General features: G+C 36.7%; 2 protein-coding genes across 5 annotated transcripts in view; one reads left to right on the plus strand and one right to left on the minus strand.

The window, feature by feature from the left end:
- Positions 1-9027, plus strand: part of LOC112458152 (protein sidekick) — a 40418-nt gene extending 31391 nt beyond the window's left edge. For 2 of the 3 annotated variants that reach the window (XM_025021597.1, XM_025021599.1), the window contains 13 exons: positions 247-427; positions 2548-2763; positions 2840-3036; positions 3228-3424; positions 3561-3800; positions 4028-4225; positions 4329-4470; positions 4757-5035; positions 5404-5424; positions 6878-7035; positions 7184-7346; positions 7473-7795; positions 7874-9027. In XM_025021597.1, the coding sequence (XP_024877365.1) occupies positions 247-427; positions 2548-2763; positions 2840-3036; positions 3228-3424; positions 3561-3800; positions 4028-4225; positions 4329-4470; positions 4757-5035; positions 5404-5424; positions 6878-7035; positions 7184-7346; positions 7473-7795; positions 7874-8116 (2558 nt within the window). In that variant the 3' untranslated portion in view covers positions 8117-9027. The remainder of the gene's footprint in view (positions 1-246; positions 428-2547; positions 2764-2839; positions 3037-3227; positions 3425-3560; positions 3801-4027; positions 4226-4328; positions 4471-4756; positions 5036-5403; positions 5425-6877; positions 7036-7183; positions 7347-7472; positions 7796-7873) is intronic. The other variant, XM_025021598.1, reaches the window with a different exon arrangement.
- Positions 9028-10189: 1162 nt separating this feature from the next.
- LOC112458153 (probable aminoacyl tRNA synthase complex-interacting multifunctional protein 2) overlaps positions 10190-13609 on the minus strand; it is a 3655-nt gene continuing 235 nt past the window's right edge. The window contains exons 2-5 of one of the 2 annotated variants that reach the window (XM_025021602.1): positions 13322-13566; positions 11714-11860; positions 11341-11548; positions 10190-10626 (exon numbers count right to left, since the gene is read on the minus strand). In XM_025021602.1, coding sequence (XP_024877370.1) covers positions 10271-10626; positions 11341-11548; positions 11714-11860; positions 13322-13555 — 945 coding nt within the window. In that variant the 5' untranslated portion in view covers positions 13556-13566 and the 3' untranslated portion in view covers positions 10190-10270. Of the gene's footprint in view, positions 10627-11340; positions 11549-11713; positions 11861-13303; positions 13567-13609 lie in introns of both variants that reach the window. The other variant, XM_025021601.1, reaches the window with a different exon arrangement.

Genomic DNA, 13609 nt, shown 5'->3' on the forward strand with positions numbered 1-13609 from the left:
ATTTATTGCAATTGAATCTTTGCTAACAAAAACAACTGAGATGATATAACGTGTGGCACAGATTATGTTCTAATAATATAATTATTATGATGTAGTACAATAAATGTATATTTTGTTTTATATACATGTGAAATGTAACATGTAGTAAAGTCAAAAAGAATGAAATTCAATGATAATACTATAATTAATATTCTGAAGAATGAAATTTTCTATGATAATTTTATAATATTCTGTTTTGTATCACAGCTCCTGGTCCACCGTCTAATGTATCTTTTCCCGACGTGAGTTTGACCACAGCGCGTATTATCTGGGACACACCAGAGGATCCCAACGGAGAGATTCTCGCATACAAAGTCATGTTTCATTTAAACAACAGCCAAGATCGCCAATTTTCTAAAGAATTCCCGGCGTCAGACAGAACCTTCAGGTACAAAGACTTTTTTCCCTCTGTTTATCTGTACTTGCTGGGATTTTATAGACCTAATTACATCGCATTTATACAAAAAATTACATCTTAAATTTACAGATTTAAAATAAAATAAAAATTAAAAATGTGAGAGTTCTAAAATATTAGATTGGAAAATGTTTATCCAGTTTACGATTTAAATCATAAAATTTCCATGTTTTAAATTGAAATGTAAAAGATTATTTTAGGATTAGATTGATTAAAAATAGTAATAAGATCGTGAGTTAAAGTGTAAATTTTTTTAGATTTTTTTATAGTTACTTTTTGAAAATATTTATAACAAAGTTCAAGATTTTGTAATGTTATTTTTATGTCACAGTAAAAGTTTTATCACATAATTGTCTTAATTGTCTACATGTATTTTATACAGCGGAGCACTTGAAACCGACGTATTTCAGGTGTAACATAAAAAAAGTTTATGCAACACGTGCATGGAAAGTGCCCCATTACGCACGCTACGCGTGCGTGATAAACTACTTTCCAGGCACTTGCAACATAAAATAGGGAGTGTAAGTCGTGTGTAAACACGACACTTGTTACACAAATAACTATTGTCTATTTTATGCTAAGTTTTTGTTGCGCTATTTAAGTAAATTTCAATTAAATACACGTATCGATATCGATTTATTACTGCAGTTTTGCAGTGTAGCGTAAATTTTAATATCGCGAAAAAACTATGTGGTTATATTTTTCAAATTTTTGAAGATACTTTTATTATGATATTCTTTATATATTAAACATAAATTTATTTAGTTTTTAACATTCTTAAGGAGGTTCTACAGGTACTCTCTAGTCAGTTGAGAGATGAAGAGAAAATCTTCAAATTCGTCGATTCTAAGTATTCATAAAATATTTTCGTGAATTTTGATGACGTTAGAGCTTATATCATACCCATATTAGTCGAAGCGAGGAATAATTAAAAATATCATGTAAGTGCTCGTTTGACTCTGGCGGCTTATAATGGAAGAAAATGTGGTAACGTCGCGAACTTGACAGTTCTGCTCATATGACCGTGGTTATTTCACAATTTCACATAATTCTAGAGCGAGTACTTCTCCGTAAGCGCTCGTAAACGTTAGGTGCTTAAGGGCCAAAGCACATATGACAGTCGTAGTCGTGGACGTAAGTAACGCACAAGCTTTGGCGTATCCTGATCTGTCAGGTCGGGGACTACGACCGTCGTATATCGCTACGCCATGTTATGTGCTTTGACCCTAAAGGCCATCGCACACAAAATGCATAGCTTAGCATAAGCATAGCATAAGACCGCTAAACCAATGAGCATCCAGCATAAAGTCGCCATATTGATTTACATAAGATGCTCATTGGTCCAGCGGTTTTATGCTACGCTTATGCTAAGCTATGCATTTTGTGTGCGATGGCCTTAAGTTTGAGGTGCTGTCATACTGTGGTGCTGTACTGGCTGTACACTTTTCGCGCGGGTGCAGTCGCTGCGACATTGCCAAATCTCCCTTGTTATTCGAAGCACGCTACGTGAACTGTGATATGGCCTGTTTCAATAGCCAATATCACCAAATTTTACGCGATAACCCTTGTTTTTCTCGATATTTCTGAAAAGGTTAGATTAAGATCTATAAGAGCTCCGTTTTTTGAATCTTTGGTAGGTCGCCTTTATATAATTAATATCTCGTTTCCTGTCTCCAAGAGCCCCTCTGCCATATGTAGCTTATGTTAAAAACTGTGATTTCAAAATTCATTTTTGCAAATTTTTACACGGTAACCGATGCTAAAATTTTTCGAGCACTTTTCTCGCATCTCAATTTATACGTCCATAAAGTTTTTTCCAATTTTTAGATACATCCATTATCTGTAGAACCTCCTTAATAGTCATTTTTATTGATAATTAATATGCTACATTGAGTCTCCCATTAGAACTCATAAAAAGATCTCGTACTTTGTTATATAATAAATGTTCTCAGAAACTAACAGGTTAAAAAAATCTAAAAAAAATTACATGTTGACATTATTTATAAAAAGGCTCATTTTTTAAATTTTTTGCAATTTTTGACATCACTGATTCTCCTTACAACCTCCTTAAATATCACGATAATCACTTGCAGAGCCACCGGACTCGAATCCGAGCAGTATTACATGTTTTCCGTGACGGCGCAGACGAGATTGGGTTGGGGTAAGACGGCCTACGCGCTTGTATTTACCACGAACAATAGAGAACGTCCTCAAGCGCCGTCGGTACCACAAGTGAGCAAATCGCAGATCCAGAGTCGTCAGATCACTTTTAACTGGACGCCAGGCAGAGACGGTTTTGCACCGTTAAGGTACCAATATCTTTCTCGCTTACGATCGACCTCTATCTGTTAAACTGCATATCAATCCCTTCTTTTGTTCCGATAGATATTACACAGTGCAACAGTCGGAGAATTCCGGACCGTTCCAAATTATCCCCGAGAGAGTGGAGCCCACTCTGACGTCTTACACGGCTAACAATTTAAAGCCTTACACGCACTATCAGTTTCGCATTCAGGCTACCAACGACATAGGTCCTTCAGAGTGGAGTAATGAGTCCGCTCAAGTAAAAACTCTGCCTGCAGGTATGTATCAAAGATAAAATAATACGAGACGCTCAATGAAACATTAGAAAGGGCAGCTTTATTAAAACAATTAGAAAAATTACAGGGAACAAAAATTTAAATTCTTTCTCGGCATTTTTTGAATTTCTGTTCTTTCCATTTTTCTTCGAAAAAATTTTTTTACACTGGCAAAAATATCACATTTCTTACAGCGCCGTCAAAGGGTGTCATTGGTCTGAAAGTTGTACCGATAACAACATCCAGCGTCGAGGTTCATTGGAACATGATCGACGAAGTGCATTGGAGCGGTGATTATGAAACGGGTGGTTATCGTGTCGTTTATCAGCCGGTATCGGATTTCCCGACGCCTCTTCAGGCAACGCCGAAAGAAGAGATTCTGGGAATCAAAGTGAGTGTATAATATATCTTTAAAACATAGACATATTTTCTTTATAATGTCAATTTAAATTTATGATATAATATCAAGATCGATTGCATGTATCTTTCGGTTCTAACTAACGCAATCCACCCTCACTTTATTGCAGCAAACGAAAATGGTTTTAAGCGACTTAACAGAGGACCGATATTACGAGATTGTAGTGCTACCATTTAACTCGGAAGGCGAAGGCCCGCCAAGTCCGCCGGTCACCGTGTACGTGGGGGAGGCGGTTCCTACGGGAGAGCCCCAACACCTGAAAGCCGAGCCCATCTCTTCCACCGAAGTCCATTTGCGTTGGAAACCTCCCCAAGCCAATATGCAAAATGGCGATTTACTAGGATATAAGGTAATAATTATTTCGCTTATTGTCAGTTACATTAACAACAGATTAATCGCTCTATATATTGCTTTTATAAACTTAATAATAGATTATGATCGTGGCAAATTCATAGCTCTTTGTTTTGCCTATATTAAGTATAGATTAATCATTGTAAATTGATACTACAGTCTTACTCTGTTCATTATCTGTATTATTTTGTATTTATTATAACAGATATTTCTGTTTTATTGCAGATTTTTTATTTGGTGACTGACTCTCCTCAGGACTTAGAGAAAAAACAGGAGGAAGAGATAGAAGTTGTTCCAGCGTCTTGTTTGGCGCACAATTTAGTCTTTCTTGACAAGTATACAGAGTATCGCATACAAGTTTTAGCGTTTAATCCAGCTGGAGATGGCCCACGATCTTCGCCAATTACTGTGAGAACGAAACAGGTAATTTTCTGACGCTGCGTCGTAACTGTTTCGAACAATATCAAGATTTTCAACTTCAAATATTTACAAAACGGTATTTAAATTAAACATAATGTAATTACAGGACATACCAGGACCGCCATATCATTTACAATTTAACGAAATTACCATGACCAGCTTGCGCGTCTCTTGGAAGCCGCCGAAATTACGCAACGGCGAGATAGGTGGTTACATCGTCACATATGAAACGGCCGAGCAAAACGACCGTAAGATAAATTAATGTTCCTTTAAAAAAATCACAATATTTGACATCAAGAATTTAACTTTATACTTATCTTTTTATACACTATTATTACTTTTTCGATTTGCAATCATTAGGGCATTCTGTATCTCGCTTTACTTAATATATATCTACGTATATTATTATTTATAAATAAACGCGTTAATTTTATTCCGAGAAAAATTCATCCGCATATTAGAGTCACTTCGCAAAGATATTACGATATATTTCATATCCTTTTCTTTTGCTGACTTGTCGACGTTTTATTTAAGGTTTCAGTAAACAAGTTAAGCAAAAAGTGACGGAGACGAGTCTTCTTATCCAGCCGCTGGAGGAGGAGGTGACGTATACCTTTATGGTTCGCGCGCAAACGATCGACTTCGGACCGCCGGTATCCGGCAATGTTACGACTGGTCCGCAAGAAGGTTCGCCGATGGCGCCCAGCAATCTCGGCGTGACCAAAACGGTTTCCAGCGTGGAACTGCAGTGGACCAACGGGGCTTCCGGCAAAGGTCCTATACTCGGTTATTACATCGAGACTCGTCGTAAAGGTAAATACACGATCTTTATACAATAGTTGTTACATATTTAGTTACATAACAGGAGTCGAAAAAGCCTGTTACGAGATTTATTCAAAATTTCCTACCATTTTGTGCTACTGTTTATTGAAATTGCAACGGCAGAAAATTAAAAATGTCTAATAATTTTAATGTAAACTAATTTTTTTAATTAGCTTATAAAATAAATTCGGCGCATCGTGCATATTTGTTAACGTTGCAATTTTACAAAACGATAATTTACAACCATAGAGTGATTTATAAAACAAATTCCGCGTAATTCGTCATATTATTTCACATTCGCGTTCAATTCGATTATTGGTTCTGCTAACACTAATACCGTCTTTTTTATAACTGTATAGCGATGGAAGAATGGCAGCATTGTAAGTGTCAACGCACGTAACTACAATGAGCGTCAGTCATTGCATTAGATGGTTTTTATAGTGAGATCCCCGTTAGCGTAACAATATCGCTTTTGACAGCCCGTTGTACATTACTATACGTGTACCATATGTGCCGTGGTCGTTTGGTATTTCCAATAATTTGCATGATAATGTCATAGCATGACGTCGCCAGAAACCCATTTTATACGTTCAAGCAGAATTTTACTGAAGATATATTAACTTATTTAATATTACTTCGGAGATAGCGCTATAACATATCGTGTATACTTATCCTGACAAAGAAACGGTCCAGTGATTGATTATACTAGCGTGATGATTTGTTGTATTGTTTGTTGGGAACGCCGCAATTTTTGTTATTTAGATCGCCCCCTCTCCCCCGCCGCAATTAATCTTATTTTTTAACACTTTGCGTGCAGACGATATATGCACACATGACATATTTTCCGCATATGTCGTATAATAGCAAAATGGAGTCCTGAGAATAACCGATTACTCTTTAAAGAATTTCACGCAGAAAACGGACGGCACTCCAAGTGTTAAAGTCACCAATTAGTCACCAAAATAATACGAACTCCTAGCTACTCATTTGTTATACATAGTATCTCATTTCTATCGCATTATTTTTTAGCGATACTTTCTCTGATTAATTTGAAATCAACTGTTCTTTAAGGTGATCCTAAAGCCGTGATCCTAACCGGTTTTTTTTTCAGTTTTTTTCTTAGCACTAATCTTTTAATTGGCTTTATAGAAATGCAAAATTCTTGTCTAGAATTAAAGTACGCATCAAAATCTAGGTCATGGTGGTCGAATTTATATGTGGTGGTCGTCACGTATAACAAAAAATATTAATTTTTTTTTGTTTTTGATATAAATTCGACCACCATGACCTAGATTTTGATGCGTACTTTAATTCTAGACAAGAATTTTGCATTTCTATAAAGCCAATTAAAAGATTAGTGCTAAGAAAAAAACCGGTTAAGATCACGACTTTAGGATCACCTTAAGAAAAATATCAGGGCTAAGTTAATCGAGTGATTAATAATTGAAGGTGGAGGATTTCTGGCGAGTTAAATCTCAAAAGAAAAATGAATGTCTAATTGTAAGTTATATATCCTTCAGTTAGTTTAAATAAAATATATATGTTTTTTACTGTAATAAATAAATTATATAAAGTTGATTTTTTGCTGCAAAATTTTATTTATGATTACTCATAGAGATGCACAATATTGAAATAACAGTTTTGAGGAAAAGTTGACTCGAAATTGATCGAAGAATTTGCTACTAAAAAATGCTGTCGTACAAATGAGACATCCTGTATTAAAAAATTTGATTATGTAATCGTGATATGCGTACCCAAATAAAATAATTTTTTTCCTTTAGGAAATGCCTACTAATTTAAAAATTATAAAGTCGTTTATGTATGTAATTGTAGACGATACGCGCTGGCAGACAATAGTTCGTACTAGCAACGGACCACTGACAGAGTATACTGTGTCTTACCAAAACTTACTGCCGTCCACATCGTATTTGTTCAGAGTGATATCGTACAATCGTTATGGAATTAGCTATCCAGCGTATTCCTCTGAAACGGTAAGTCTAATTAAAGAGAAACAGCTATTCGTCTGGACATTAAATTTACTTGTTTGAATATTACACTTTTATATATTTATTTATTTGAAGATAAAATTTGTTGCGAACTGGTACATTTTACTAATAAAATCATTTTGTCGCTATGCAGATTTTGACGCCATCGAAACTGTACCTGGAATACGCATATCTGCAGCACAGGCCGTTTTACAGGCAGACCTGGTTCATGGTCACTTTAGCCGCTATATCAATTATAATTATCATTATGGTCATAGCAGTATTATGCGTGAAGAGTAAAAGCTACAAATACAAACGTAAGTTGAATTTAGCATATATAAATTGATTTGAAATTAGGAAAAATTAGATTATATTAATAGATCGCTTTTCTGTAATATAATTCGATACAGATAGATTTATAATATTAATATAAATGATTACAGAAGAGGCACAAAAGACTCTGGAAGAGTCGATGGCGATGGACGCGGATGACAGGCAGGAGTCGGACCTGGAATTGTACAGATCGCGCCAGGGCGGAGGTGGTTCCGTTAACACGGCAAGCGGCACTCTGGGTAAGAGGAATACGTTGGCCCGGAAGGCGATGCATCCTCCACCACCGACGATGCTTGGCAAATCGCCCCCCAGGCCTTCCCCAGCATCGGTCGCCTATCACAGCGATGAGGAAAGTCTCAAGGGATACGATGAGAATCCCGACGACAGCAGCGTTACGGAGAAACCCTCCGAAATCAGTTCCACCGATTCTCAGGTGATTCTTCGTTAAAATGTAGGACAATGCGTAAGATTCTCTGACGAAGAGAATCTTAATCCTGCTTTTGTTTCACAGGGTTCTGAGAGCGAGAACGAGAGCGTGCAGTCCGATCCACATTCCTTCGTGAATCACTACGCGAACGTGAACGACTCGTTGAGGCAGTCGTGGAAACGGCAGAAACCCGTCCGAAACTATTCATCGTACACAGACTCCGAGCCGGAAGGCAGCGCGGTCGTTAGTCTAAACGGCGGTCAGATTATCATGAACAACATGGCCAGATCGAGAGCACCGCTACCTGGTTTCTCGTCGTTCGTTTAATTAACCGAATTACCAAGACTAGACAGAGAAACTTTTTCTTATTCATATATCGATATCAAAATTACCGTCGCAACTACTTCGCTTCGAGCAAAGTCTCTTTTTTTATACATATACATATATAGAGCGAAAGACTTACGTCAGAGAAACACGTGTGTTTCGCGCGTGCTGACGGCATAGACTTATAGCAAACTATGAGAAGCTTGAGGCATCTTCGTATTGTGATATATTGATATATATATATATTATTTATAATTTTCGATAAGACATTCATTTGCATTTAATAGACACTTTTGTACTTTCTCGGATTAGTTTAAGGATCCAAACAGCTAGCATACGGATCTCATACGAATGTTTCACAAATTTCGTGCTTGCGGAGTAGAAGAGAGTAAGTCCAAATATTCTTTTTTTTTTCGACAGATATTTCGGTCTTATTCCCGTTCTACTTCTCAGGTATGCGATTATAGGTACACGGTTACACGCATAATTCAGTTTTGAGAGTCTTGTCATTTTCGAAGGTATTTATCGCAGACGCATTTGTGAGCGGATAATCGCGTTATCGTGTATTCGCAATATTGCAGACCTTTCAAAAGAAGCAAATATCAATTCAGACTTAACGTTGCAATCGTTGGCCTATCATATCATCTTATCAATTCATTGAGGATTTTTATTGTGAAAACCGCGAGTTGTGGGACACTGTATAAAATCCGCTCTTACGCTGGCGTACTTGCGCTACGTCAGACGCTTGTAAATATGTTATATATATTTTCCGTAAGAATGTAGATTTTGTATAATGCTACTACACATTGTATTGAGCGGACTATATCTATTCGCGTTTTGTGATATACACAGTAAAAGCTCCATATTCGCGGGACTTACATTTTGCTAAACCGTCATAAACGTGGAAATTGCGATTCCGAAAAATAAAATATATGTATAATATATATTTTTAATATTAATTTTTATTTTATAATTTATATATTTACACATACATAAACACAATTTTTATTTTTGATATACACATGAAAAAAAATGTATATATCTTTCCTATAATTTTTCTTATTTTGAAATAAGAATTGCTTCTAAGAACTATTAAGAAATGTTATTTTTTTATCCTCGTTGTATCCTGCAATAAGCGGATTATCTTAGGCCTGTGAATATAGGAAATACGCAAATAAATATGGAGCTTCTATTGTACATAGATATATCATAGTTACTGAGACGCAGTATTCACATCTTCTTAAACATTCTCGTTTAACATACGTCCAAAGTTCAATATCGAATGGAACTACGACGATTGCATATGTCAAATTTATCGTAAACTGTGCGAATAATGAAACTTGATTAAAATACAGGATAGGAAAAAGCCTAATCTAACTATTAATTATAAAATAAGACTATTACCGATTCGTATTTCATAAATCATTCGTTTTACGCGAGGCTCGCTATAAGCATTTAGATATAATTTAATTACTTTTTTTTTAAGAAAAAAAGAAAGTTCTATGAACGTCGCGAGATGCAGCGAATCCCTTTTCGTAAAAAATGTTTCTACAGAAACAATGGCCGCGTTTAGCAGACACAACCGTTGAGTTCGTCTTATCAACATTCTGCATTGATTGGTTGGTTCTAAAAGTAAGAGCCAATCACGTTCGACTGCTACTCAGCGGCTTGGTCTGCTGAACGCGCCACTATGTTTCCGCGACACTGCCAGTGAACGTTTAGTGCAAATTTAATTTTATTTATATACTTCCACGCGCGTATTTGTAACGACATAAAAGTATAAAAATCAGCTGTAATATTAATCGTATAGGACGCTGAGAAAAAAATCTGTTAATCTTTCAATAAAAATTTATGCCATTTTGGAAATTTTTCTACATCACGCTGATTTACCAAATTTATTTACCAATTTGAAACGTATTTGTGAACGATAAAAAATTAATAATGTTTACAACTAATTTTTGGACATCTACATTACTAATTCATTAAATTAATTTTTTATCGATTATATATCGCCAACGAGGTAAGGAATTCTTATATCAGATGGACATATGTAAGTATAAATCAATAACGCTCTTATAAATGAAAAACAATATATTCATATCCATTTATTAACATATCAAAGTTTTTATAAAAGAGAAACGATTTATTTGTCACGATTTATGTTTCTGTAAAAGTCGTTTCGCATAGGGTATACCATTCGCGAAGGGTCGGCGGTAAACTTGTTCCAGGAAACTGTTTAATTAGAGACCAGACTGCAATGTCAACAATGTTGAATCCACCCTTGCAGGACCATTTCTCAAAGTCACGGGCTAATACAAGCAATCCCTTTTCTATACGTCGCTCATTGTATAACGAATTAACGAAGTCAAGCGCGAAGTCTAATGTATGTGGTTGTGAGCATGTGCTTTCGTAATTATGTGATTCTATCATCCTGTTCACATATCTGAGAAAATTGACTTCGCCCTTTATGGGGCAAGAATGAGAAATTTTTGTGACAACTTCCATATTCGAGACTGAAAGAAAAGAATTTAATCAAATATGGAATACTTATAAACTATTAAAGAAAAGTTTGCTAACGAATGAATGATAAAAAAGTGATTAAAAATTTGATTATAAGAATACATCTTACTTTCCAAAATTTCAATACATCCTAAATTATTAACGAATAAACTGTATGAGGATGCCCTTTCTTAAGGCTCCTGGGTAGTCACCGCGGCCATATTGGATTCTTACTATCGAGGCGAGGAAAACACCTAATTTTAAGTTGCGGTATTTTCCGAAATAAAAAGACATTTCAATAAAAAATCACGACAGATCGTTTCAGCACACTTCAAAAATTGACCGGATACTATCCTTTTCCCTCGACAATAAACAAACAGCCATAAAACGCAGCCAAAATATATGGAAAACAAGCCGTTTGACGACTATCGAAAGGAGTGGTGAATGTTCCTTCCGCATATATATTTCTTGCAAATCTTACCATACGGTCAATTTTACGAGTTTCACGAATACGTTAAACGTTAGAGCACAAGTACAGAGCGAATAATAAAGAAATATACCGCAACTTAAAATAAGGTTGTCAACATGTCACAAGACAGAATTCTCCATTGGAGAGAGTGAGAGGAGAGAGTTCTTATTTCTGCCGCGACGGTACGGCGCCACCGTCAACGCAGAGTTCTCGGCTCAGGGACCAGGAGTCTTAAGATCGATGAAGATTTACGTCTTACCTTCTTTCCATATCAATGTTACATCTACGATATTTGCGATATTATTAGTAGTTTCAGGAAAAACAATAGGTATCTGACCCTTTGTAGTAGAATGAGTATACGCTTTCACTTTAAAGTTAGTGTCCTTCCAAAGTTTCTGTAAAGCGAGTAATGAATATGGCGGCTTGCTTGGATTCACATTTAACACTAGGTCGACGAAGATTGGTTTCTGTAAATATACGACAATTGCTTGTTGATCTCTCGTGCGACAATTAAACAAAAGTTCATTTGTATCACAGCTGACAAAGCAAATGATGCATTAACTGTAATTACAAATTAAATACAAGGCATTAGTATTTAGCAAGCAATTATATTTAATACAATAAATGCTAACCTGAACTGAGACCAAATCTTTCTTAGGTTTCTGATAAGACTCTTTCACGACACATTGTAGTCTATAGATCTGCTTTTTAAGTTCTGCCAATTGATCGAGAACTTTTTCTTGCCTAGCTTCCAACGTTCCGTGTTCCGACCTAGATGCCTAGAAAAAACATAATTAATTGCAATATGAGTACTATTTCTACTGTATATTATTTTGTTCTATGTAAAGTTAATTCAACAATATTTGAACCCAACATTCACAATATATACAAATGCTAAAGAAATTTATATTATATCATGACAAATTCGAGAAATGTGTTAGAATATATAAACATAAAACAAAATGTAGCAAATATAATTGGGCTAATATAATATCTGTGCTATAATACTTGCAGCTAACAATACTAGCTAGTAATACAAATGTAAAATCCACTGGAGGATTTAAATAAAAATATCAATAAGGAAAGGCACACACACATATTGTTCTAGATTTATACATACAATGTTTGACTCTAACAATAACATGGATAAAATTTAAACAAAAAATTCTTCTCTCCATTCACAATAGAATAAGAACAAAAAGAATAACAAATAAGAAATTAGAACAAGAGCAAAACATGCGCTGAACATAAACGTCATACAGTAAATACCAAAGAAATGATTCTAGAAAATAAATAATTGCACAATATAATACTTTCTTTTCTCTATACAACGTAGCTACAATAATTTAGATACGTAAACGAGGAGAACAAACTTTCAACGATCTGACGCAATATTAGAAGTAACTGCACGATAAATTATCTTACGCTAAATTTACCATGCTGTTGATGAAACTTTTAACGATTAAATACAATCATGGAGAGCCAGCGTAAATAATCTCTCTCTCTCTCTCTCTCTTTCTTTCTCACAACTCGCGGAATACTTTAATATAACAATAACATTAGGTGATTTTTGGCAATTTTGATACGGTTTGGCACATATACCAAGGTTGCTATTGGTGCTGATACAGTTTGACACCTTGGTCGCTTATAGCAGAGTCGGCCAAAAAAAATCACCTACTTATTAATGACGTCGGCGGATTAAACCCCGTTTCTAACGGCGCGGTCGATCTCGAACGTTTTGGCCAACCTTCGCGCTCGTGTTCGCGTTTTTGACAATCGTGCGTCTCGCGCTTTCGCGCGCGCGGAAGTTAAATAGTTCGCACCGCCGTGAAATACTATTCGCGCGTTCATGCCGTATTTCAGTCGAACCTTCTACCTGGACCAATTTCCGTGAGAGACCGTCGACATTTCCCCGAGTCTTGAAAAATGAGATCCCAGGGGGGAAGGACACATCGATCAAGCCCCCCCCGAGGCGGAGAGCGAGAAAGAGAGAGAGAGAGAGAAAAAAAGAGAGAACCGCAGCACCGCTCCGCTCTCCCGGTCGATCGCGGATCAGTGTGTCCGCGGAAATTTTCGGGAGGAGTCAGTCATGTCACTCGCTCTTTCGTTCTCTCGCGCGACCGCGAAAAGCGTGGCCGTCGGCCGTGGCGCGCGGGCACGGTGCGTCGGCCCCGAGGAGCGGCCAAGCGAAAACGAAAAAACGGAAACGAAAAGACGGAAACCTGCAGAAGGCAGATAACCTGCGTGGCAATGCTGTCGGGCATCTCGGCTCCCGTGGCGAGGTCGACGGCGTCGGCGACGTCGGTGGCGACGACGTCGGGGCAACGGTCGTCAAGTCCGTCCTCGTGAATATTTCGCATTTTGTACATCGAAAAGCGTCCGCAGATTACACTCTCGTTGAGTAGGTTGACTACCGGCCGCACCGGATACATCCCATACGTCCTCGTCGCCATCGTCGCGTGCTCGCACATCATCTACTCGCAATCATGGTAGAAATACAAGGGTATGCTCTTGCGCATATTTCCGAA

This window comes from Temnothorax curvispinosus, unplaced genomic scaffold (assembly GCF_003070985.1).
Source record: "Temnothorax curvispinosus isolate PA1 unplaced genomic scaffold, ASM307098v1 QBEX01008747.1, whole genome shotgun sequence".
Taxonomy (NCBI): Eukaryota; Metazoa; Arthropoda; class Insecta; order Hymenoptera; family Formicidae; genus Temnothorax; species Temnothorax curvispinosus.